The sequence below is a fragment of the Corvus hawaiiensis genome, chromosome 24 (genome assembly GCF_020740725.1).
Source record: "Corvus hawaiiensis isolate bCorHaw1 chromosome 24, bCorHaw1.pri.cur, whole genome shotgun sequence".
Lineage (NCBI taxonomy): Eukaryota > Metazoa > Chordata > Aves > Passeriformes > Corvidae > Corvus > Corvus hawaiiensis.
The window spans coordinates 11,285,545-11,311,898 of record NC_063236.1 but is presented as its reverse complement, the minus strand read 5'-3'; the positions used below and the strand labels follow the sequence as shown (position 1 = coordinate 11,311,898).

At 44.4% G+C, this 26,354-nt stretch overlaps 1 protein-coding gene across 3 annotated transcripts in view; it reads right to left on the bottom strand.

Annotated features, from left to right (window-relative positions):
* Positions 1–669: 669 nt before the first annotated feature.
* Positions 670–26,354, bottom strand: part of MAGI3 (membrane associated guanylate kinase, WW and PDZ domain containing 3) — a 63,786-nt gene continuing 38,101 nt past the window's right edge. The window contains exons 6-22 of one of the 3 annotated variants that reach the window (XM_048327898.1): positions 25,869–25,948; positions 24,416–24,473; positions 23,264–23,358; positions 22,465–22,653; positions 20,482–21,081; positions 19,431–19,462; positions 17,507–17,660; positions 16,917–17,008; positions 15,022–15,214; positions 14,135–14,320; positions 12,201–12,386; positions 8,666–8,759; positions 8,456–8,576; positions 7,746–7,889; positions 5,437–5,575; positions 4,108–4,197; positions 3,616–3,703 (exon numbers count right to left, since the gene is read on the bottom strand). In XM_048327898.1, coding sequence (XP_048183855.1) covers positions 4,148–4,197; positions 5,437–5,575; positions 7,746–7,889; positions 8,456–8,576; positions 8,666–8,759; positions 12,201–12,386; positions 14,135–14,320; positions 15,022–15,214; positions 16,917–17,008; positions 17,507–17,660; positions 19,431–19,462; positions 20,482–21,081; positions 22,465–22,653; positions 23,264–23,358; positions 24,416–24,473; positions 25,869–25,948 — 2,413 coding nt within the window. In that variant the 3' untranslated portion in view covers positions 3,616–3,703; positions 4,108–4,147. Of the gene's footprint in view, positions 3,704–4,107; positions 4,198–5,436; positions 5,576–7,745; positions 7,890–8,455; positions 8,577–8,665; positions 8,760–12,200; positions 12,387–14,134; positions 14,321–15,021; positions 15,215–16,916; positions 17,009–17,506; positions 17,661–19,430; positions 19,463–20,481; positions 21,082–22,464; positions 22,654–23,263; positions 23,359–24,415; positions 24,474–25,868; positions 25,949–26,354 lie in introns of all 3 variants that reach the window. The other 2 variants (XM_048327896.1, XM_048327897.1) reach the window with 2 other exon arrangements.

Sequence of the window (26,354 nt, the reverse complement as noted above, 5' to 3'; positions counted from 1 at the left end):
CTCGCTTGGTCTCTTCACAGTTCCGGAAAACTAAACCGTGAACCGCCAGAACATCAGTCCTAGGCATGTCCGCCAGACACTGGAGAAGAGAACCAGCAGTGTGGGCATAAAGAAAAAAAATGATGGAAATCTATCATTACAATTTTAAAATAGATTCTCAGTGTATGTATCAGACACTTTCCTTCTGCTTTATTGTTCTATGATATCCAGAATGCACTGGCCTCATCGGAGATGTCATCCCATGGCATGCACAGAAAAACTGGATTAATAGGGCCAAATCCTGGCAGCTAGCACTAAAACCAGTAGGAGCTGGTGTGGGACATCAAACACTAAAGCCACAGAAGAGCTCCAGCTGGTACTAAATTGTTTACAGCTGTTTTCTGCACAAGGAAAAGTTGTGAGATGTCAAAGGAAATTACATTTTTATATAGCAAAATGTACAAATAAACCTACAGGACAAGTACTTTGTCACAGTACCATTTCTACAGGATTTAATGATTTTTATACCATTTTTGCTGAACATTTGTTATTTGAACGGGGGATCAAGGACTTCCAATAATAAATTGCATTTGTTTTCCCTAAGAGCAGTGTGCTCGTGGGTAAAACCTGGATCATGCCCCTGAAAGCCCACCGAGAACCTGGTTTAGACAGTGCAGAACCAACAGGCCATGAACTGGAGTTTGTTTTTAATATCTATATAAAAAATAATGAGCAATTTACAGGTCTCTCTCTAGTCAGAACCTCAGAAGTCTGTATAAAGGTGCTGTACAATATATAAACATTTACACCCAGTACATCCATACACTGCGTAGCATTCCAAGGCCACATGGCTAAGTCTGATACTGAAGTACAGATACAAGGTCTATGGGAAGAGAAATCACACACAGGTAAGACATTATCAGGTCACATTAACATATAGAAAAATAGAAGGGAGTTGATGGCAGGGAAATGATTTCAGTGGTGCTAATTCATCTGGAATTGAAGGACTGGATTTGTCACTGTATTCAGTGGTCAGGCCGAGTGCACACAGCTCAACATAAACCAATCTCTGGGGAAGAACGCAGGGTAATATCTACACAGGCTACTTCAGAGTATTAAATATTTCACAGTCATATTCCACCCAGGGAGTATTTGTACGTGTTATGCTACACAGCAAACCTCAATGGCTCACCCGGTGTAGAGCAGCATGGTTCAGAGCTGCTTTAAATCCTTTTGAATTCCCAAAGTCTTTGTTTAAAAGCTGTCTGAGTGGTCAGCTGTACTCGTGAAGCATTCCACTCAGAAGTGCCTCACCGTGCTTTGTTAGCCTTTAAAAGCATTTAACGTTTCAAAGCCAAAATGAGATACTGACTTGCAAAGAGTAAATCCTATTAGTTTGCATTTTGAGTGAGTAAAGCTCAATCATTACTCATCTTTCTCCTGCAAACTGGACCAAGGGCCCTCTTTTTACCACTTTCCTGCAGTCATTAAAAATCTCAGATGTCAGGAAATAATCACTAAAACTGTGAATAAAATAAACCCCTTCAGTTTCTGTTGTTCTTATGGCTGTGGGACTGATGTGTCAGTAGGTTCTGGTGGTAGCATCCCTCTTTAAAGTATCTCTGCCAGCCCAAACCATAGACGTCGTGTTCTCCTGCATCCTGTTTGTCATTGACACTCCTTGATCGCACATTCATAGTAAATAGGGGAGAGTCCTAAACTATACAGGCAAGAACTTCACTGAAAAAGCTGCTCTGGCAGCTGACTCTGTCCTAAGGTCAGTTCTTACCTCTACAGAGGGGAAAAAACCCAATTCCCAACTAGCATTAAATAATTAAAGATGGGACTTCAGTATCAGCTCCACATCGAGGCTGAGCACGTCACGGTGCCACGAGTGAAACCAAAGGAATTGTGTTATTTAACAGAACCCAGATTTTCTTTCCTCTCACGGATGTGAGAATCCCTGTGAATCAAGGAACTAAAGTGATTTTGCTGTGTCAGAAAAAGCACAATTACAAAATTATGTCAAATACGGTATTTAGCTACAGGGTTTTGTATCAGGTATAAAAATTCCAGGAAACATATGAACCGAGCAGCATCAGCAGCTCATTTGCTGCCCTGGAACTGACAGAATCAACTTGCCCGTGTTCTCCCTGATCCAGCAAGAACACGTGGGTTTCCTGATGTAAATGTGCAACGTGCTCTAGAGAAAACACCCACTTCAGCCCAAACCTGCCTTGTCTGCGACCGGAATCCATGTGGGAAGGATCAGATTGACTGGATACAGTAGATAGCTTGGCACAAAAACAGAAAGTGAGTCGGGATGGCGTTGGCAACAGGGGCATTAAATAACTTTGTTCAGAGTTCACAACACTTGGGGAAGCTGCAGCAGTGCAACACTGGGAGCAGCAGACATGGCCTGCAAAGGGACATGGGGACAGCAGCTCATGGAAGAGTTTCACCGAAGCAATCTGAAAGGTCCTTCATGCAGCTTAGATACTTTAAGAACAAATCAAACACTTCCCCCCCTCTAACCAGTTTCTGAGGAGAAAAAAAAAAAAAAAAAAAGACAATTGTGTGAGAAGAACCAATGCTTTACATTACCCTTATGGGAAAATTGATCAAGACACATTCTAAAAATCAGCATCAGTCAGTCACACCCGTTTTCCAGGCACTCCTGCTGCTGGGGTGCCCTTACAGCCACTGGGGACCCTCCACGGCCCGGGAGTTATCGGTGTTTTCCTTACTGGAGAATTCCTCTCAGGTTGGGAAGTTCCATCTTTGGTTTCATTGGACAGCTCCACGTGTCTCTCTCCACGGTGACTGTTCAGCGTAAGAGCCTCCTGTGTTTCCACCCTCCTTTGTTTCTCCATGGAAAGCAGTGGGATATTGGAAAGGCTGGAGGTTTTGAACCTGCTGGAACCTGTGTCTCCGGAGCTGGACTTGGTTAATAAATCATCCTCGGAGGCATTTCTCCTGGAGTCCCTGAAGGGAAGGCTATTCCCACCAAATGCTGGGTAATGTTGCTCTGCAGAACACCCTTCTGTCTTTCCTGGGGTCTTCTGCTTCATCTCTTTCCTGGTGACTCCCAGTTTACCATTCTCACCTTTCAACTGCTCAGCAGCTGCCTTGTCACCACTCGATGTTCTACCTCGTATCCTTCCCCCCGTTCCCGCACTTCCTGGCTCGCCGAGATGCCTCTGGGGACTAGCTGACCTTCCTCGATTTCCACTGGAACGCTCTCTTTTGTCGCTCTTCTCCATCCCTGTTTCTGTGGTTTTACTCTCGCTCCTGGAACTGTCAGATTTATGTGAGAGATTGTTTTTTTCAGGATCCCCTTTCCCGGGGCTGTGAGAGTATCCTTCAGCAGCCCCTGACTTTGCTGCACTGGCAGATCTGTCCCTTCCGGTCCTTGCTTCCGAACTAGCTTTAGTGACTCCAAACCCAGGGCTCGAGGGACATTCCCATCTCTTCTTTGTTCTCCGGGGAGAAGACTGAGGCTTCCTCTCACACTGGTTTTCAGTTAAAGTGCTTATCTTGTCAGGCACAATGTTCTCTGCTTGTTCCAGTTCCTCAGACAGCTGAACTCTGGTTAAAGCTTCTCCTGGTACTGCTAAATAACACATTTCAGATGGGGAAGCAGGATGGGAAGATGAAGATAATAATGGTATCTGTTCTTCATATATTACATTTGATGAAGCAGGACTGTAGCTATCCCAATCACCTGGAAGCGAACAGCAAGAGATTTGACTAAATACACAAAAAGTAATAATCAGCAAACTACTGAGTTCAATTCAGGAAGCATTACGGAGTGGCATATTCTCAAAGCTTTATATAGCCAGATTTCTGTATTGTGTTGTTCTACAACAATCCTGAGGATGTGATTTTGGAAGAAAAAAAATCTAGTGCTCAGAATGCTGGATCCCTGCAGGGCAGACATGGTCTCGGATCAAAACAATTTTCGTGCCTACGCAGCAAAATTTCAAATTACTGACCTACATTGTTTAATAAAACCAAACAAACCGGAACTGTTATGCTTAAAGAAATCCAAAACAGTGAAAAGTTGGGGTTATTCATAGCCTTGCACTTTAATAATAGGAAGAGATGAAACAAGACATGCAGATTTACCAAGTCTTTAAGGAAAAACCAAGAAAAGCACTGAAAGCCCTTAATGTTGCTCGGGTTTCACGTAGGGACACAGACTGGAAGGAGCCAAACCTGAAGGAGGAAGAGAAAAAGCCCAGAAGTACATACCAAAAAAAAAATCACAGAGTACAGCAAGCAAGATTTCAATCAGAAATGTGGGATTAACAGCACGGCAAGAGGCAATAAACCCTTCCCCACTCTACCACTTCCTTCACCTCATCCCAGGCCCCACTCTAGACAGAGGGCTAGACAGAGGTTCCCTTTTGTCCGATTCTGTTCATCCCTCAAGCTCAGGGAATTTCTGTGACCACCAGGGCCAGGAGTGATGCTCAGGACCATTTTCTGGTTCTCAGCAGGAAAGAAAACTGAGACAGCTCTGAGCAGATTTTACCCTTTGACTGAATGCCAGTAAGTGACTGAACACACAAAGTATTTGGTAGTTTGAACTATGTGTTTGGGATTTTGAAAGGATAAATTCAGGGTTGGTCACTGTGACTGAAAAACTCCTTATCAGAAAAAGCGATCCTACAATTTAGGAATTTAAACCATCAACACCTTGGTGTTGGCATCAGGGGTTACAAAGACTAAAATGCCTATTTAGGGAACTAAATGTTCTTTGCTGTAAAATGCTGTCACTGCCACAAAGTCTCTGATTTGCAGTTTCGGGGCTGAGTCAGACCCAAAGTCATCAGTTCTGAACTCTGTGGCTCCCTCAAGCATTTGCTTTGCTGTCCTTCCTTTTTTTTTTTTGGCCCACAAAGTTGCGGTTTCCTGTCATAGATGCAGAAATCACCTTGAATCAAACTGAATCCCTTTGGAGAGCAAAGTTGTCCCTTTCCTGCTTCCTGAAGTTTTGGCTTTGAAAAACAAAGCATTCCATAATTTAGAAGGCCAAAACCGGAAGTAAATATGTACAGAAACAAAATTTTAACAATACTGTAGCACAGAGAATTTTCATTTCAATTAAAAGGCAGTCAGGGTTAATCAGCATGTTTTTACAGAAAAACTTGATTAGCATGGACAGAGCTGAGAAACTAATAAGAAATATGGAATAATTTCAGATTGTGCAATACTCCTACGTACTTGTCACATGTTAATTTTACCCCAAATATTCCTCGTATTTGAAAATGGATATTTTAATTTTCAATTTTTATATTTTCATTTATTTTTAAATTTAATTCAAGAATAAATGCACAGCTGTCACAAAGGCAGCTGCCAACTACTGCAGTGAACAAGCAGCAGAATCTCCTTATCCCACTTCACTTTCCTGCCTTGGACCCTCAACAGCAAAAAGCCCTTGAGACGACGTACTGTGATCTGGTATTAATCCAGTCCCTGGTCTCAGCAGCAGCAGCACCTTATTTCCTCCAGCCTGAATCAGCTCAATGGCTCGTGTGTGAGTGATTCCTTGGGTAGGTTCTCCATTAATTTCCACAATTTGGTCACCAACCTGGGGAAAAAAGAGCAGCGGGTTACTCTCTGGGAATCTCTGATGCTGTGAACTGGTTTTTAATTTAGAAAGAAAAAATAATAGAGGCAGATGCTACTGTTTTCCCTCTCGTGCTAAAATCCAGTGGGCATTAGTGACACCATTCCATGGATGACAAGCAGGATGTGACCTCAGGGTCTGGGGGTTCAGAGGGGCACAGAGGTCATCTGCTCAGGAAAAGACTGCGGAGATCTTAACCACATCTATTTATTTACAAGTGATAAGTTAGATACAGGATGTGCTTGAATGTATTTTCATTCTGGATCACGGTGGGGAGGGAGCACATGGATCAACCACATCACACCTGTCTGAGGTCACCTTATCCACGGGAGGACACAGCACCTTCCCTACACCCACTGCAGAGCTGAACACCACGCAACAGGTTTGATGTAGGGAAAGGAATTGTTATTTCAGGTTGGAGAGATCAGTGCTGAGGTCTCAGAGCCAGTAAACAACTCTCACAGGTACCAGGCAGGTAATTTCAGCTCGCGCTAACCTCCCCGGCTGCTGGGAAGGGGCTGGAATAACATACCCCAAAAAGAGTTCTCTATTAGGGGAAATTGGGATGGGAAGTTGGAAAAAGGGAGCAGGAGCCTATTTGGCACTGCGCACAGCAGCCAACAGATGTCACTGGTGTGTAACAGCAGCAGCTTAAAGAGGCTGCCTAGGCTTTGTTGAAGACCCTCTGTCAAAGGAGGTCACCGCTGGCTCCTCATGGACAGGCTGGCACAGGGACGCACCGGGACAGCTCAGCTAGCCGGATGAGAAATTCCTCCTCACACTGTTAAGTACAGTCAGAAAGTGACACCACATCCGGGCAACAAGAAATGACAAGTGTGAATAACCTCAGGCTGGGCGAGCTCAGCCCATCTGCGCTCTGGGCTGGGCCGGGGACTTGGCGCATGCCAGCACTGGGACAGGTTTAGTGCCAAGGGTGGGAAGGGACGCTCAAGGATCATCCAGTCCAACTCCTGGCTCTGCACAGGACACCCCAACAACGCCATCCTGTGCCTGGAAGTGTTGTCCAAATGCTCTTTGAGCTCTGGCAGCCTTGTGGTTGTGACCATTCCCTGGGTAGCCTGTTCCACCGCCTGACCACCCCCAGGGGGAAGAACCTCTTCCCAGTATCCAACCTAAACCTCCCCCGACACAGCTCCAGCCGTTCCCCCAGGGCCTGTCACTGGTCCTGCCCCTCGGGAGGAAGCTGCGGACCCTGGTGAGGTCTGACCTCCGGCTCCTCTCCTCTGGGCTGGACAATTTTTTGGTTGCTTTGCCCAAAAAGCAAAGCCCTGGAGCTCAGTGTGATGCCACTTGAAGGAGGACTGTGAGAAAAAATAGCAGCAGTGAATGCTACACTCGTGTTGTCTCTCAAGTATGTGGGGAAAAAATGCTAATTACCACAAAGAACAGGATAAGAGAAGTTATGAATACTAGGAATTCCACATCCAATTAAGCCTCACAGCAACTATCTGTGCCAGCCCCATTCTGCAAATACAGTACAAAGAGAGGCGGAGCCATGTGCCAGCAGCAGGGAAGCACAAGGACTGCAAGGGATGGCATCTGATGGGCGCCCAGCTCAGCTCCATGCTCCAGCCTCTGAAAATCCAGCTCTGGGCAGTAGCCACGGAGTCTCACCTGCCATCGTTCCTTCTGTCGCACTCATGCTTTTACTACAATATCTGAGAGTGAATTCCTTACACAAATATAAGAATTAACATAGTATTTGGAAAAAAATCAGGTTTATACCTCCAGAGATGGCACGGAACAGCAGCAGCACAATGTACACACAAACGTTCCTTAAAAATTAACTGACTTGGACAGTGGTTCTCCTCCCAGCTTTTTGTTCCACTGTGCAATCTCTTGTTGGGGGTCCTAAAATACCCCCGAGTAGCTGCCGTTCACACCCAGAGATGCTACTGTCACCCCAGCAAGGCGGACAATTCCTTTGGGATGGCCAGAGCTGTTCATGGATCTCTCACCCAAAAGCCCACGGCCACAGGGGACAGCTGGAAGAAGGGCAGAGGCCCAGGGTTCTGGGACCCCGTGCTTGTGAAAATCCAAGTTTGTTGCCACTCTGAGTAAATTAATGTATCAACTGCATCAACAAATTGATTAGAGAAGCCAAACTCACATGGACTCTCCCATCCTTGACTGCCGGCCCATCCTCAGCCAGACGGAGGATGAATAAGCCCATGTTGTATTCCTTTCCTCCTCGGAGGCTGAATCCAAACCCTCGAGGGCCCCTTTCCAACTCCACTGGGAAACAGCCAGGATTCTGTGCAGGAAGTCAGAGGGGGAAAAAAGAAAAAAAAGAAGAGAAAAAGAAAAAAAAGAAGAGAAGGGGAAAAAAAAAAAAAAGAAAAAAAGCGATGAGGACCTGTAGGCAGATTTAACCTTCTGTTTTTCTAAAAAACATTTCAATATTTCTGTATTTTGAGCGCTTAAGCTGCATTCATCCCAGCTCTGGGGTGTCTCAGGGTAACGGTCTTAATCTAAGCCTAAACATTCAGAACATCTTTCCTTCTAAGTCTGAGATAGGTACAAAATTCTTGAAGAAACTTTGCCAAAGGGTCTGTAGTAGCTCCATTACAAGCATATTCTGTTTCTTTCATAACTATAATGAGTGTTCAACTACCCTAAGGAGATAATCACATTTAAAACATGAGCAAAAACATTCTGTGAGACCCTTCAGGTACGTTTTTATACGCAACTCTTCCACCTGCATCCGACAGAGAAATGTTTTAACGTTCTGCTTTTGAGAACTCTGTGGCAATGCCACTAGAGTGCCTTGATGGATGAGTATTCCCCGTGTCTTCACGCCCTCTGGATGGATTTTTGTACCTGGGAATAACGGCTGCCAACACCTGAAGCAGCATCCAGCTGTGCCATGTGCTTGTGCTCGGGCCAGGACAGCCGGTAACTACTAGAAACTTCTTTTCCAGCTTCACCTTCTGTAGCTCCCCTACAGAAGGGTGAAAGGACGTGGATGTTACCTTTGCATTAATCCCTCCGGCCAAGCTTTTCCCACCATTCCCAGCCTCTTTTCCCAACCTGTCAGGGTTGATCGGTGCCAATCCCAGCGGTCGGTGCTGTGGAGCCGGGCTCTGCCTGGCCGAGTTTGTTCCGGATGGAGGACCGCGTTGCTCTAAAGTTCAAACAAAATCAACAGTCACGACTTCCCAAATCCACAGCCAGGACAGTGCTGGGGCTACTGCTCCCAAGGAACTGCAGCCGCGACACCTCGGGCTGGGCTGAGCCGAGCTCACGTGGGCACGACAGAAAGAGGATTTTCCAAGCCAGGAACACAAGTACAACAGCTCATTAGTCCCACAGAATAAATTCCTAGGCATTTTATTATTTATTTTTGTTTTTTACTCTGCTTTTCCTCAGGAAAAACCAACACACTTGTATGGATCCTGACATGAACAGAAGGGTTTTAGACTGTTTGCAACTTGATAAACGCCAGAGGGGATCAGGGCTGATCAGGTCCACGAAATTGGTTCAGATATCCAATATCATAAAATTTTGCAAGAGATGAAGAACAATGTCCATTTGAGAAATATCCTGCTGTAAAGGTAAGGGAATGAGGATCTGCAGGGGCAATGGGGATTTGGAGGTGACGGCCCCATCAAATAGAAGGAAATTGCCAACTCACTTAAGGTACAGCAGAGTTTTCCACTGCCCAGTTCCAGGAAAGGTGAGGGACTGGTCCCACAGGCACACTGGGGGGAGGAGTTCACTGGCAGGCAATCAAGAGGAATTTTAAAGTGTTTTGCTTCTCCCAAAAGTTAAGTAAAAAATAAGATTTTAATAAAACCATTTAAAATAACTTCCTATTATTTTCCCCTCCACGGAAAATACTGTTAGTGTGCGCTTTACAATAAATCCAGTGCATTTCTGGAAAAAACCCCATGTTTCAGGATACAAAATGACACTGTCACTTAAGAATAAAAAAACAAGTCTACGCAAAAAGCTGTCTCTTAGCTAGAGCCCGAATGGCAAGTAGTGGCCCAAGATGGACTTTTGTGCTGAAGTATAAACTAATAACTCCTTTTCCCTGAAAGGGTTAAAAAACCATCATTCCCAGCACCAAAACTAGAGATGTTCCAGCCCCATTAGGTGCAGCACCCTACTGCATTTCCTAATTAAGAACACACAAATTCCACTAAAATACAAGAAGTGCTCAAGAGTGTTAGGGGAAGAGAAACTGAAAGCGTATTACACCAAATTTCTCAGGTACGCGAGACCTCCCGGGCCCTCCACAGAACTGCTTGGTGCTGTTCCCATGACATGCCTTAAAGAGGTTTTTCTCTAGAGATAAAATGTCAACTTTTACTCCTGGTTTATCTTCAGATTTTTAATTTAGAAGCATAGGCAAGAAAAACGCCATCTGTTTGTACAAATCCTGCAGCCCTCTCTGCAGCCTCCTCTCTTGTGTTCCCAGCTAATGCATGACAAAAGCTGACAGGCTCCTGCTTTTGTGAAAAATGTTAAAGAATCTCTTCTGGCGCATGAAGGGAATTCATTTATTACCACGAAAAGCAAAGATCACAGGTCTGTGAAAGCTCAGAGGGAGGGAAGGGGACCAGGCAGAGGTTTTGTTGCCAGTCTCAGAGGACAAAGCTAGGGAACAGCAAACTCTATCAGGGTTTGTGCTTTGTGAGGCTGAACAGCTTCCAGCAAAAAGGGCATTTTGTGGTTTTGGAGCTGTACCCTGGATTTTCCTGGGTGTGAACCAGCCCTGTGAGGCTCAGCTCTCTCCCAGTGCCTGAAGCCCGGGCTCGCCCACATCCATGCTGGACTCCCCCACTACACAGGGTTCTACGCTGTGAGCTAAACTCTATTTTTTCATCTACATCAAGGGGAATTTTAAAGTGGAGATATATTCCCACTCCAGTGGAACCGGTTCTGCTTCTTTCTCCTTCATTGTCACAAAATTCTTTACATGTGAAACACACCAACTCCACTCCTCTGAGCCGCAGATTTTTTCTGACTGATCTCCACTCTGGTTTTACCACCTGTTGCTGAGGGGTTTTTTCCTCTCTTTCTTGAGTCTCCCCAGGTTCTGGTTTTATCTCTGTATTTTGGCTGCAAATCTGTAATTGAGGCAGTGGGAAAGGTTTTTACATAGAGTCCGTGTAAGGTCACGCATAAATAATGGATGGAAATATGATATTCAGAAAACTTATTCTGAGAACAAGTGGAAGGTGTTCCTGCCCATGGCAGGGAGTGGAATGAAATGGGCTTTCAGGTCCTTCCAACCCAAACCAGGTTTGGGATTCGATGACTAAAACCTGCAGAGAAAACAGATCTAATTCAACCAACTCAAACGTCGGTTGTTTTATAAACATCACCCATGGCAACTGCTCTGAAGTGTGTTCCTTCAAACTGGAATGAATCGGATTTGATAAAAGTAAAAATCTTAGTAGAAAAAGAACAACTTATAGAGGTCTCTCTACTTTAAGCATTAACAAAAAGGAACATTAAGTCTTTGAAATTCTGTGTTACAGGCTGAGATGGCATGTTAAATATTTGCAATGAATGTGAAATCAGAGAATCATCTTCTGGCTTTATTTGCAGCCTGGCTCTACGTATTTCTTATTTTCAAGGTGAAGAAAGCCAACTTTCTGACAAAATAATGATAGGGAGTTTAATTAAACCCGTAAGCAGCATTCAAGAAAAATGCTGGGCTGGAAAACAGCATTTCTCTCCAAATGATTGGATTTTACGTATTTACATTTTTGCTTAGAAACAATACCACAGTGCTTGCAGTGTTATATGGGAGCTGTCATTAAGTCACAGTCTCTGAAGATGGGGCTTTGCAGTCCCTAGGACTCACTTTGCTGCTCAGGTGACACAGCAGGTTTTGCAGGTGCCAGATCTGCAGGAAAACCCTGTCAAGGTTTTTTTGCCATGTGGTGGAATGTGACCCTTTTCCAAAGGGGAGCTTTGGCAGACAGAACCACAGCATGTTTCTGCTGCAAGGATGCAGCATTAGGGAATTTGCATGTTTTAACACTGGAGAAAGGAAAAACTGAGGGTTTTGAAAAGCAGGAGTCCCTGTCGCCTTAGAGCAGGGACAGAGCATCCTGGCAGCACCAGCTTCATTGGGAACAGAGCTCTGCAGCAGCAGGAGCTGGGCCCTGAGTGGGGTGAGATTTTCTCACTAAGCATTATCCTGTGGCTGCTGCAGCCCCCTGAGGGGGGGTCATTTCTCCTTGGCTGGAGAATACAAGGTCTGGACAGGACGTTTCTATGTCAGCAGCACTTTCCCTCTCTCACACAATGGGAATTTCTCTCACTCTTCATTGCGTTGTTAATACTTCTAGCTTCTTTTTGGGTACAACCACCTTGGCAGCTCCCTCTCTCTGTCCCACCTGCCTTCAGCTCTTCCAGAGCAAACACATGAGCTTCCAACTTACTCAACTTCTAGGACCTGATGATCCCCGTGGGTCCCACTCAACTCAGTATATTCTAAGATTCACTCTCCTTAATTTTCAAACATCTTCAAATACTCCATTTAAGCCAATAAACTTCAGCAGTGATAAATACCCGACTTTTGATAGCGTGGTGGCACCTTCCTTACCTTCCTCAGCGACCACCGTGAGAGTCACCACGTTGCCTGCATCCTTGATGAGCTGCACGATGCTGTCATGGGAGAGCTCCACGATGGACTGGCTGTTCACCGCTGAGATTCGATCGCCCACCTTCAGCTTCCCACACTGGTCAGCCGGGCTCCCCTCGATAACCCGCCCGATCTTGTGAGGAATCACTAGGAAACAAGAACAGGCGCAGCAACACCGTAAGTATTCACGGAATTATGGAATATACTGAGTGGAAAGGGATCCACAAGGATCAAAGTCTAGCTCCTGGCCCTGCACAGGGCAACCTCAAGAATCCTACCATGTGCACATCAGATAAGCATCACATAGACCCAGAACTACCGGTCACAGAATCACAAAGTATGTTGAGTTGGAGGGACCCACAGGGATCATCAACTCCTGGCACTGCAGAGGACATCCCAAAATCCGAACAAATCCCACCCTGTGCCTGAAGGGCATTGTCCAAACACTCCTTGAGCACTGGCAGCCTTGGACCTCTGACCGCTTTCCTGAGGAGCCTGTTCAGTGCCCCACCACCCTCTGGGGGAAGAACCTTTTCCTAATACTCAACCTAACCCTCCCCTGGCACAGCTCCAGCCATTCTCTTGGGTCCTGTCACCGGTCATTACAGAGCAGAGATCAGTGTTCGTCCCTCCTCTCCTGCTCCAAAGGGTGGCACTGCTACTATGGGACAAACCTGCAAATAATGAGGAATGCTTCACTGTGAGTGAATGGAGGTGCCAACCCAACAGCACGGCCTTGCCACATACAGGGTGTTGTGCCTGAAGGAAAACATGGGAAGGAAACGGGTCACATCTGCAAAGGAATGAGTGAGAACGTGTGGCCCTGGGGTGCTCCGGAGCAGTTGGGTTTGCAATATATAATGTAGTTTTCTGTTTCATGCATCAACCCTGAAGGACAGCGTGGGCTCAGAGAGAGTTATGGCCATCCAGTGCAAGGCAGAGATTCAGATGCACAGGCAAACTCTTCCTACTTGCAAACAAAAAAATAACCCTTAAACACACTCAAAAAAGATATCAAACTTCTCCTGCCGGGGACTGACTCAGTCAGATGAGGACCTGAGCAGGGACCCTGTGCATGGCCAGCAAGGTGCTACATCAGCTCTGCACAGACTTGACCCCTTTTCCTGGTCTCTGAGATGAACATGCACTTGTAATAGTTGTCACAAATTTCTTCCAGCTCTTCTGGCTTGGTTCCCTCAGTTCATCCCAGACTGACACCGTGCCCTGCACAGACTCCTCCAGAAACCAAAGCTATGGGGCCGGAACAGAAAGAATGGAGAAAATAAGAAATTTTATGCAAAGTAGAAGGAAAAAAGACCAATTTCAGTTCCTTTCCCAGAGATGAATGCAGAGGCAGAACTAGAGACAACTACGCCTGAGCCGTGTCCGTATCTCACAACTGCAATACTGGACCAGGCTACTTTTTCACTTTGATGATCTTTCTAGACAAACACACTTAATGACGGTAACAACTTCATTGCTTTCCACCAAATACTGTAGACTCTACTTCCCAAAATAAGAAATTTTACCTGATTAGGTAATATAAAGCCATTATAGTAGTTGAAACTACGCTTCCATTAAAATGCCAATGAATTAATGCATCGTCATCACAGTCTGACAAATATCTACATCCCCAACGCTGCCCTGTGACAAGTGCACATTCCTGGGTATGGGTAGTGTGGGATACACATTCCCTGTTCCCCACTTATGTCACAGTTGGGTGAAAAAGAGCATGAATATGAAGCAAGACAGACCAAGACTCAGCTGGCTGGGCTGTGCCAGTGTGAGTGAAAGGTGACTATGAGGGAAACACCGGCACTGCACAGGAAGAGATATCCCTGGAGAAGCCCCAGCGAGGCCTGGCAGGGGCAGAGCCACCAGGACATGGCACTTACCCCCAGGAGGAGGTTTGTTCTTGGAGGTGAGGATGACAAAGCCAAATCCTTCGTTCTCCTTCCGCTGCAGACGGACATCGTAGACCTCCGGGCACGGTTGGTTGGCAAAGTCTGCACGGTTCAGCCGGGGAGAGCCGTTCTGTGCCAGGACGGGCTGTGGCTCCTCCTCCTCCGCCTGCTTTTCCCCTTGCAGGGAATGGACAAACAAATAAGGAACAAATCATACCAAGCAATTTCAGCACAACCGTGAAGCTCGGTTGTCAGTGCCAGCGTTAGGTGGCAACAGCAGTTGCTAATCAGAGCAGGGACCCTTGTCAGCTCTAAATCCCATCCCAGCTTTGTCATCCATGGAGCCACGGATGAATCTTCTCTAAACGGTTGATCTGGACACTCATCTAAAACTGCAGCATCTCAAAACGCTGCCCTGAAACAGCTCTCGTTTGAATACAGTTAATCTTGCTACACACTGAGGCCAAAAAAGTTGAGAATACAGTACGTGGAAGGTGCCCCTGCCGATGGCAGGGCGTGGAACAAAATGAGCTTTAAGGTCCCTTCCAACCCAAACCGTTCTGGGATGTAGAGAAAACAGACTGCGTTATTACGCCATTTCCACAGCACTAATGGCTGTTCTAACTACTGTGTGCAAAAAGGTTTAAAGAAATCACCCCCGCATCATAATTTTCAGAGCCTTACATGTGTGAGCAGTCCAAGTTAGTGCGCAACACAGCCCAAGCTTATTAAATTCTGCTTTTCTCCATTTAAGAGTTATAGCTGACCCTCCTCAATCTCGGGCTGCTCAGCCCCAGTGCAGTAATTAAGTTCCAGAGCAGCTTCAGTGGATTTGACTACAAGCCCTAAGTGTTCTTTCTGGGCGAGCAGACACCTACCACTGAAGAAGATCTTCCTCCGGACAGTGAGCAGCACCTGCCCATTGCGTGCGGCACTGGTCATTAAATCCAGAACTTGCTTGTGTGACTTCCCTTTCACAGGGACTCCATCGATGCACATCAGCTCATCCGCTGCACGCAGCCTCCCATCCTTTTCTGCTGCTCCCAATGGGATTATGGCTCCGATATAAATCTGTGAGCAGAGTCCAGGGGTTTGAACGGGAACATGGATTCATCAGAACACACAGTGGAAGGAATCCAGGTAACTCTGATAACTGTGCAGATGAGGTCTTTTGGGAAGACTCTTTTAAGATTATCTCACTGTTCAGCTCTAGCAGAAACGCAGCCAGCAACTGTACTCTGCACAAGCTGACCTGGTGGACACAACCTGCAAGTCTCAAAGCATTCAGGAAATACTTCAAAAATCTTTAATCCGTATTTTTGTCAGTTCTGCTCTCTTGAGCATGTTTGTCAGTTTATTACAAAGCTCAGCTTTTGAAATGAGCACACACCGTGTACTTATTATATATATGATTTCCCAGACATTAATGACACAAAAGCCTCTGTCATTCAATCAACTTTATTTTTTTTATCAAGATCGAGGCAGAATGATTGGGGAAGAAATGTAAGTTTTTGAAAGAACTCAAATTTATTTCTGAAAAGTTGCTTATAGACAGTTCCACACTTCAAGCTGCTTTGGTGTTAGCTTTTGGTGATTAGATAATGAATTCAAACATCATCAGTTCTGCCTACCCCCACCTCAAAAAGTGCTACTAAACAGAATACAGATAAGAACACCACACTCTTTCATATGCTAGAATCACTTTCAGATTCAATGGAAGATTAAAGATAACTACAGCAAGTACTGTTGGAGGTTAGGCAATGGTGGGCAGCTCATCAGTACACAGCAACCAAGACATCAGCTCCACACTTCCTAACACCTATGGCTGTTACGGAAACCAAACACCACAAATGCTATGAAGTGCAACAGAAGTAACATTCTCCGGATTTGCTCTTTACTTTAAATGCATGTTAGTGAGGGGAGAAGAAAAAAAAAAAGGCTAGCACTGGATCACAGCTGGGAATGGAAAAACTGAATTCCTTCACTGTAATCAGAAAACAATCTACGCAGATCTATTCCAAAATTTTTTTCTCTCCGCTTAACAGACTTAAGAAAGGTCCCTGATACACAGTACAAGTCTTAGTGCTTCTTCCCAGAGATAAATTTATGCATGTTTGAAAATAGAGGGGAGTCTCCTAAAACCTGCCCTTGGAGAACAGACTATCCAGGGGTGTCTGCGCTGGCATCTGCCCAGCCGCCTCCAACTCAATGCGTGCCTAAAAATCCAGTGGGAGAAGCAGGGAATAAAGGGGTGTGACACCATCTCAAACCTGGTTTCGCTGGGCTGCAAGAAAAGGAGCAGCCTAATGAAATTTTGACAGGAGGAGCAACCGCTTCCTACCACTCAGCTGCTTCCCAGGATGCGCCGCTGTGCACAGCACACCAATCACTGAATCCGGGCACATCCTGTGCCAAGGCCACCACTGGGACTAGGTGGCAATGGGCAAAGGCTGGGCATCAGCACGGCCCTTCCTAGGGCTCCGAGACACAGCAACTGCTGTAGAAACACGACCAGTGTCCTCAGCCTGACAAAAAACTGTGGCCAAGGATGGGCTCGGTAGCGGGAAGGGCGCAGAACCTTGGAGACTGGAGTCCACAAAGGGGAAAAAATAAAGGTGATCTGGACCAATTTGTGATCTCTGAAAGGCAGGTAGTGATTTGATCAATTTTGCCACCACTGAACTGCCTGGATGGGATGATGGGAAATGAGGATGACAGAGCAGGATCATTCCAACAGCAAGACTATGAGATAACTGTGAGCAGTTTCACTTACAGGCTGATCCGGTCCGTCCCCTCCAAGCACCCGGAAACCAAAGCCTGACTCTTGTTTTCTCAGGAAAACATCTAAATCTCTTGTGTTTGGAGCTAAGAAAAAAAACAGTATTTCAAAACATGTAAGGAGCTATCTTCGATTATTGAAGGATTATGCTTTGGTGGTACACTCTTGAGTCTTCTAGTGACAGAACACAGTAACCAGAAATACAGAGATATTCTCTTTCCAAAATGGTATCATTAATTTTCAGAGCAGAAATCACAACTACATTTTTGCTCTAGACCAGGATAAAAGCCAGTCTGTGACACAACTCAGAGCTACTTTTATAAACTCTGAAATGAGCAGGGCTGCTCCAGTTTACTTCAGAATCATCTTTGAGATTATTTCTGCAATTAACTGTTTTATTGAAAATATGGTTGAAACATATTTTATTTTTTTGTTTTTCTAATTGCTGGTTGAATTATGCATTGAAATGTTTTATCCACAGCAGGTTAACAAACTTAGCAACAAAGTCTCAGTAGTTTTACTGCACGTACAATAAAAAATTCCTTCTTAATTGAGTGTTTTCAAGTTGAAGATGATGTACTTACGTTTGTCCTCATAAATTGTCTTAGACTTCAGGTAGACTTCGGAAGGGTCCAGTTTAGGAGAGCCTGGTCGCACAGCAGAGGGCGGGAAGGGCATCGGCTGTGGAATGGTATCGCTGACAGCTTCCAAACTCCCTGAACTGTCCTGCTTGTCCTTCTGAAACAGCCCATGGACACAAAATCTGTATTAAATAAAGGCATGACTATGCTTGTGGGTGAAAGACAGTGAACACCGTGCAGAAGAAAAACACGGGACTAAGGGAACAAAATTACAACTTTTCCAGTGGATGTGTCTGACCAGAGTACTGAAGTCTTCCTCACTGGTACGTGAATTTCTACTGGAGACTGGGCTTGGAAAGGGTTTGAAGTGACTGATGCTCGGAGAGAAGCGAAGCTGGGCAGATGCTGGTGGTTACCAACACATGGGATGAAGTGGGACATAAAGGACCGATCCCATTTGGAGAAGACACCGAATCCTTGTCAGGCACCTGCAAGGCTCTGGACCACAGTCCAGCACCATGGGCACCCGCTGCTCCACAGGCACTGCCTCCTGCCCTCTGCCAAGCTGCTCCCCACAAGCACCAGAGGTGCTCCCAGCATGAGCTGTTTGCTGGAGTGATATACATACAAGACAGAAAGACACACTGAATAGTGTGAGGCATTAACAACTCACTATTTGCCTTTTCATGATCTGATAGCTGCAACACTCCTGTTCATGAGGAAATGTCACCAAACATCCTTGTGGTCTCTCATCTAAATTCCCAATCAGTTATGCACTAAAATAACTCTAAATACTTCTCCTGGGCTGAAACCCAGCCTGGAAAACTGGCACGTGGCAGTGCATGCTGAACCACAGGAGCAGAACAGACACAGATCTGCCCTTTCACCGAGAGCAGAAGAAACTGCCCAGAGCCATTCAACAGTTTGACACTTCTTGTATGTTTATAAACACAAGAACTTGCCCCATTTAAGTGAATTATTTTGCCACGCTGCTTAATGCCACTGAGCATCGAGCGCTCTGTGGGCTGCTGCTCCTGCATGTATGCTGGAACAGAATGCCAGTCGCCAAGTCCAAACTATTTTTAGCACATTGCCATGGGATCCATGCTGACAGGGCCAGTGCCCTCCAACTGCAGGGATTTCTGCTCTCATTTATTCAGTGTGGGCAGCTGGACGCTTGCAAGGAGCAGAATCTGAAGATCTTATTGAACACAGTCTGCTTTGAGCATGCTGAACACGTGTGCTTGTGTCATGCCACTGCTGGGATACAACTAAGGTTGCACTCAAACAGCAGGATAAAGACAGAAGGAGAAGTTACATCTATGTTCTGGTAATGGGGTTTTCCTAAATTGCCCTGATTTTTTCTGTAGAAGAAGCATTTTTAAAGAATTTTCTGTGTTCAACCAGCCTAATTTACAACAGAAACCTTCATGACAAACGTAAGCATTAATATCAGCATTATTAAATCAGAGGTTGTTTTATTAAGAGCAAGGATTCTTTACCGAGCTAATGTATATTAAAGATGCCCCGAGAGATCAAATTTCCAAGAGTAATGAGTATTGAGCTAGGAATGTACAGCTCCATGGAGACTAGCTGAAAATATGGATCCAAAGATAAGCATTTCCAGAAGGGAGCACTAACCAGTCCATTAATTCTATGTGAGGACTGAGAAGAATCAAAGGAACACAAACGTCCTCTAGAAATCCCATTTCACTTTAATAATTAGCAATGAAAAAAATAGATACTGTATTTTGTTTCCCTTTTAATGGGTACTCTGGCAGCAGCTACTTAGACAAAGAACGTATGCCTACCAAGAAGATGTGGTTTTGCTAAACCATCTTGCAGGTTATCACAGGAACTAAAATCCAGAGGAAATGAGACTACAAAGCAGGTCAGAAACCAAGTTAAATACATCACCAATACTCACCCCTTTGGCAGCTTTAGTAGGTGAGGGGGGACCTGAAGAAAATAGAAAGTAATTTTAATAGCAAGTTACAAAAAGTTTCAACAACATTACAGCAATATAATCAGCTGCTCCTGGGGAGAAAATAATAGGGGCTGACTGACTCTGCTTTTAAATGGCAAAGTGACCAAAACCATCACTCTAGAGAAGATTCAATTAGAATTGAAAGCTGTACAACAATAAAAAATATCTTTTACTCTTGCTAGAAACTGGTCAACCAAGTCATCCCGCTGTTCATGGGATAAGGAGACCTATGAATTTGTCTGAAGGAATTTCACTTGCCACAAAGAAAACGGATTATTTCCTTAGCTGATTAAGGAAGTAACTTATAAGTAGCACTTATACAGAAAAAGATCTGGAGATTTTTGCAAATGCCAGTGGCTGAAGTCAGGGTTACCATAAAGCCTGAAGGGACACTGAGCAGCCACGAGCTGCTTCATAACCCATTCAGCTTCCTCTGACAGACACACCCTTATCTACCACAGTTTTTGGGGAGAAGATGCATTCTGGTCTGTGACTGACAATCAAGGAAGAGGTATGAATATGCAAATGAAAAATCAGAATTTTTCTGCTATTCCCACTGATCAGCCCCACCTCTTTGCTAATGCTTCTTCCTGTCTTCTGCAGTCCCCCGTTCATTACAAACACGGTTACTGGAATACATTTGGAGAACCTCACAAAACTCAGTCCATCATATGCTTTGCATTATGCTGGAGACCATGTGTTTGCTTTAGCACTCCCCAGAGACTTGGAAGAGACAGTGCATAAACGTATCGCCATATAATTTTTGAGGAAAAAAACCCAAAGAAAAACCTTACTAAAACCCCAAACAAAACCCCAGCAACATGCTCTCACCCTTAACAGTCAGGAGTATAAAATAAACTTAGTACATAATGGCTCAGAGATATAATGAGCTGCTGCTTAGCTGTCAAGACCAGACATGATTTAGATATCACAATAAAAAGGGACTTTGAAAAGCTTAAAACCAACATGTCAACTGCAAATTTGTCTGTACCTCCTCTTAAGATAAGCAGGGGCACCTCTGCTCCTACTGGAAACTGCTTGAGCACCTCCACCACCTGCAAGTGGGTCAAGCTCTGCACATTCTGATGGCAAATCTCCTTGATGACATCCCCTTTCTGTAGGCCTTGGCACCACTGGCTGTCCAAAATCATCTTCACCTTCTGGCCTGTGGGACTGTCTGCAATGGCAAACCCAAAGCCTTTAGGCCCTTTGACCAGAGGGATGGTGACCAGCTCTGGCTGAGAGCCTCCTGAGGAGGCAAAGGAAACCCTCTGCTCTGCTGAATCCACGGAAGGGCCGTTCAGGCGACCGTTGACCAACATTTTCCCATTCTGGTCCAACACAACTGTTCCTGCTACTAAATCTTGGCTGGACACGGAAGTATCTCCCTTGGCCACCGGCGGGCCATTAATGACAGGTGTGGCTGTCACAATATCCACCACGGGGTCTTCACTGTCGTCAGGAAGAGGGTACCCACGACACAAAGTCATGTTCACATACTGATTGACGGGAATGAGCTGAAACATCTGGACAACATCTGCATGGGTATGGCCAAGAACACAACTTCCATTTATGTCCACGATGACGTCACCTGTTACAAAAGAAAGTTCAACAGTGTCAAAACCAGAAGCGAAACCTTCAATAAAAGCCTACCTTGAGGAAATCACAGTGCTGTCTTCAAACTAATAACTAGCGTCTGGGATATTACCTCATAGCTAATATTGCCAAAAAGCATAAAGGATTTCCTCTTTGCATTTATTCTATTTCATCTCAGGACACAGTGTGCTAAATATATAAAGTTTAATCTGCAGCAGATTTAAAAAATTATACTGTACAGCCATGGGAGATGAAGCAGAGCACGCACACTACAGCAAGCAGATGTCTTCTACTTTAATTCATACTGCACAGCATCCTAAACCCAATGCAGAATAAATCGGATTTTTTCTGGCCCTGTGTTTATTTTAGGACTGGCTGAACTTAAGCTAGGATTGCACACACATACATGCTCCATACTCTTACGCTGCTGCCCCACGTGGCTAAGAATACATTTTCAAAATGAAGTGACATGCGCTTCAGATCCCAAAACCTTGTTTTGTGTTTCCATGATTTTGATGTGACACTTTGCCCGGGCGGTACAATATGCCCTGCAAACTGTCCGATCCCTTTAATGCCCAGGCATCGGTAAAACAGGATCTCTCTTATTCCATGATCTACAGCCAGAATAGCTGCACATCTTTTCATTCCAACAGTTCTGCAGGATTGTTTTCATTTTTGCAGAGGTGGAAAATGAACCACATACAAACAAATTCAAACAACACATCAGCAGCAAAACAGGAAACTGTTCCATTTCATAAGTAAATAGTATTAAATCATTCAAAGTATGAATTCTTTTACTCACCTGAAGAGTAAGAGTTTATGTTACACGTAGAGAAGCATTTTGCCTTTTCTAATATGCAAACCATAGGTTATAGTAACGTTATAGGTAACTTAATTACATATGTAATAACCATGAAAAAATGTGCAAGTCTTCATGGATTGCAGGAACTCTCATCCCTCTTCTCTCCTCACTTGTCCAGCTTACACGACTTTGCTTCCTCATGTCTGCTGTGGGGTTTTTGCAGTTTTAGTAACTGGTGTCATGGTTTTTGGCAGCAACAAGGCAAAACAGACCAGGATTCAAACACGCTATTTTTACTTTACATACAGAGAGGGAAACCATTCTATGAATGAACATGAAGATGAGTGTCTTTGCTAAAGCAGAAGTACTGAAACCTTCAGAAGTGCCCTTAAAGTCAGTTTTTATCTAGAATGTTGCTTCTTTTCCTTTTCAGGCACTGCTCTGCACCGATCTTTCACAAATCTGAAAATATTTAATTTAGTGACGATGTGGATGGAGTCATCCCACCTCCTCTGCCTCGAGCTGCGTTCTCCCAAGTACCCCATGAAATGGAAGTTTAGGGAAATAATACTTGACCTGGAGCAATTCTCCCATCTTGTGCAGCGGGCCCATCTTTTAACACATTCTTCACCTGGAGAAACTCATCAGGCCTGTCCCCTCCGATGATCGTAAAGCCAAATCCCATGGTACTTTTTTTCAAGGATGTCCTTATAAGTGCTCCAGTAAGCTGGGATGGATCTCGAGTGAAGACAGACCTCCCTGGTCCTTTGGAATTACGGAATACAGAGACAGGAAGGCAGGAAACCAGGGTTAGTTCCGGTAAGTTTTTTGGTTTTTTTTAAGGTGTCACAAAGGTTAACGATTTGTTTATTGTTGGTCAGCCTCTGAAGCACTCTTAAGGAATAAAGCAAACAGACAGGAAAGTGCTACACTCACGTTCCAGCTGAATTCAGCCAATAGAAAAGTTAAGAGTGTTTTTGAACAGATTGCAACAGAGCTGTATGCAAACCTCCCACCTCGAATTCCCAGTTTTAATCCTTGAATACCAAGCTCAAAGTAGATCGAAAGCATAAAAACTCCAGGTGTGGTTTTACCTGCATCTTCCAGATGGCTCTTCTAACCCTCCATATACTCCAAAGCTGCTTATGACAACCAGCTTCAGAGTAATCAAAATGATTTAAAAGCAGTCTCAGTGCCTCGGTTCAATTTTAACATGAAGAAGTTCTTCAAAAAACCCTTAAGATCTGGGAGGTAACACTGTAATGGCTAGCAGAAAGACAAGGCTGAGGCCTTGATGAATTCCAGAACTGGGATTTTGTAAAGCATACCTGCAGATAAAGATACATGTGACAAAGAACACAATATTCAGTGATACCTGATTTGGAAGGCCCAGCATCAGTCTGTCCTAGCTGTTTTTTCCTTTTGGCTTCCAATACTGGATTTTCAAACTGAGTTTTCTGGTTAATATGACTGCAGGCATACAAAAGGTAGGTCAGGATTTCAACAGAAAACATTCTGACTATTTCCCAACAAAGGCAACCCCAAAAAAATGCATCTACAAACACTAGTTTTTTTTTAATCTCAGATGAATGCTCTGGAGGAATGAACAAAACACTCTCATAACCAATACTTAAAGCAGGTTCGTTCTTTCAGCAGCTCATTTACTTCGAGGCAGATAAAATTTTACTCCCTTTAATCACTAGGCAGAGTTGCAATTGTTCAGAACTGAGCAAATCTGTTTCTTCTCTTGACCCATCTACCTGTAGTGTTTACAAACTCAGGCATCACCTTCTTCCTAGCAGATGCTAGAGCAGTACAGCAGAGGAGGGGAAAACGAACAAATTTGAGCATAATTCAAATACCTCAGCTCTGCAAAGTGAAAAATGTTTGCTTGTTCTCCGAAGCTACATTTTCAACTCTACCAATTTTCCTCTCCATGGTTAAAGAGAGATTTAATTTCCCCTGGCCGGAAGGAGATTCGAAAGAGCTCTTGCAGCACTTTAGTGGTTATTGACTTGGCTCTTTGGAGACAGCAATGATCTGCAAGTTATTTTTGCTCTTTTAAAGTTATCAGGTGCCACTCTGAAGTCAAGTGACTCTATTTTTGTTAAAGCTAAGAAAAATGACATCAGCTCATTTCCATTTATAAATTATTTTGGTTGCTACTTGCTTTCCTTCCCCGAATGAAAAACACTCCACTAAGTCTTTAAGGGCACACGGTGGCTTTTCCCACATGCCAGTGCTGCCAGAAGTTTGTGCCGTGAGTTCACTGCCCCCAGGACTGTTTTTCCTGGATATATTTAATACTTTCACAGAATCCCAGAATGGTTTGGACCGGAAGGAACCTTAAAACCCATCCAGTTCCACCCCCTGCCATGAGCAGGGATACCTTCCACTAGACCAGGTTGCTCCAAGCCCTGTCCAGCCTGGCCTTTCACTGCATTACAACGTCTCCTTACTGGGTATCAGGCACTTCAGAATTTCTTGCTCAATTTATAACTATGCCAAATCAATAATTAGCACTTACTCAACGTAATATGTCCCATATTGAGGGTCTTCTATTTTTTCCCATCCATAAGGAAGTTCTGCAATCAGAAAGACCAAGTTCTCCATTACAGGGGAAAACTATCTGCAAATATCAGAGTTTTCATTAAAGAACACCTAGAAAAATATGAGGAAAAGACAGGTCCCGTTTTCTTCCCTGATGAAAGCCTGTTCCAGGGAATCTGAAGCCCTGTAACTCTTACTCTTTCTTCCACTAAATGAAACGATGAAACTTGTATTCAATGAAATCAGACCACTTTAAACATGTAATAAACTTAAAGACCTGTTTGTACTGGAAGTAACATGCAAAGGCTCCTTTTTATGGCAAACTCGGCATCTGGTAAGAGGGTGCCAGCAGCTCATGACTGACTGAAGGTGATAAGCAGTTACCACAGAGGTCAGATTATTCAAGTTCATTGTTCTAGTTATCTTGACCACGGAAATATTAGAATAATGAATATAGTCAGTTAGCCAGACATTTTAAGGATAAATTTGCCCTGCAATCTTGTTTGAGGCTGCCCTAAGTTTGACAGTAACAGGAATTTCCCTAGCATATGACAGCATGTTACCAATTACCAATATCAGCATCGCTCCACGGGGTCTGACAGAAGACCCAGTGGGTCTAATAATTTAAGTATTGTTCATTTGGATATCCTGCATCTCTGTTTGAAGTGCTCTTTTTATCCTGTGGTGAGCTGCACATATGTTTAATAAGCAGCAGTACGCAGCCACTGTTCCAGCTGGCTTCATTATGGATACACGGCTGTTAGGCTGGGCAATTTTGGAGGATGACAGGTCATTCTGAGCCTGCTTCAGCGTTTGGAACATGTCAGGCATTTGCCGAAGACAGAGCTATCTGATACTCTTTTCTAGCAGACTAAATTGCCCAACTGTGCAGGAAACGGTTGCGGGAATTGCCTGCAGGCTACTGACCTGGAAGTCTTGAAGGAATTGAAAGCAGGTTGTTCTCTTAGCTTCTGCATTCAAATACTATCTCACATGCAATAGTTCTCATTAGCAGTATGTATTTTGCCGTACCTTCTTTGTTATTTCTATATTCTGTTACTTGTGGACCTTCTCCTTCTGCCATATTCCACCGGTACAACAGTTTCCAGTGAGATCATCACTCACGTGCAGCTTTCTCCTTAAGAATGACACTTATTGGAACAAAACATCTCATATTCTGCTCAGGAATGCAGATAAACCTTCCATTCAGCCAGATTCTACCACTCCAGGGAAAATACACTATGGACTTTCCCAGTCTTATGTAAATTCCTACTGCCACCAAGCAAGGGACACTCAGCACTACACTGCCAGCTCCAGAGTCACATCTACCAGGGAGAAGCTTCTACCACAGCAGTAGTGGATTGTATCCAGCTGGGATAAACTCAGACATTTATCAGTGACAGGTGACAAATGCATTCTGAACATCTCACCTCCATCTTCACAATCTTCAGGAGCTTTGGCCTTCTTACAGAGCCGGGGATCAAGCCATGTGGTTGTCTTGGTGTTGTGACTGTAGAGCAGAACACGTGCCAGTAAGAGAACTCCCTCACAGTGAAAAAATTTGCTTTAAGTATTTACTGTTGTAGGCAAACTGTACACTTCAGATAACACAACCTTTATTTGTGCCTCAGTCACATCGTAAAATACTAAAAAAGAAAAGGCACCAGCCCACTGGAGACTCTCTGGGACACACGGGAAGTGTTAGAGGCACAGACCCTCTCCCCAGCCCCCAAAAGCTCGTATGGGAACAGCAGCTGTTTCTACCTGATAGGAAAAAAATATTTTTAGCCTCCTCATAAGCTTAACTCTCAGGAAGGTTTCTGTTTCATTTTTTCCTGAGAACTCATAAATAAGGCAGTCTTACATGTGCACACATGAGCTACTTTCCTATCCTGGGCTTTCATCTGGCCTATTTG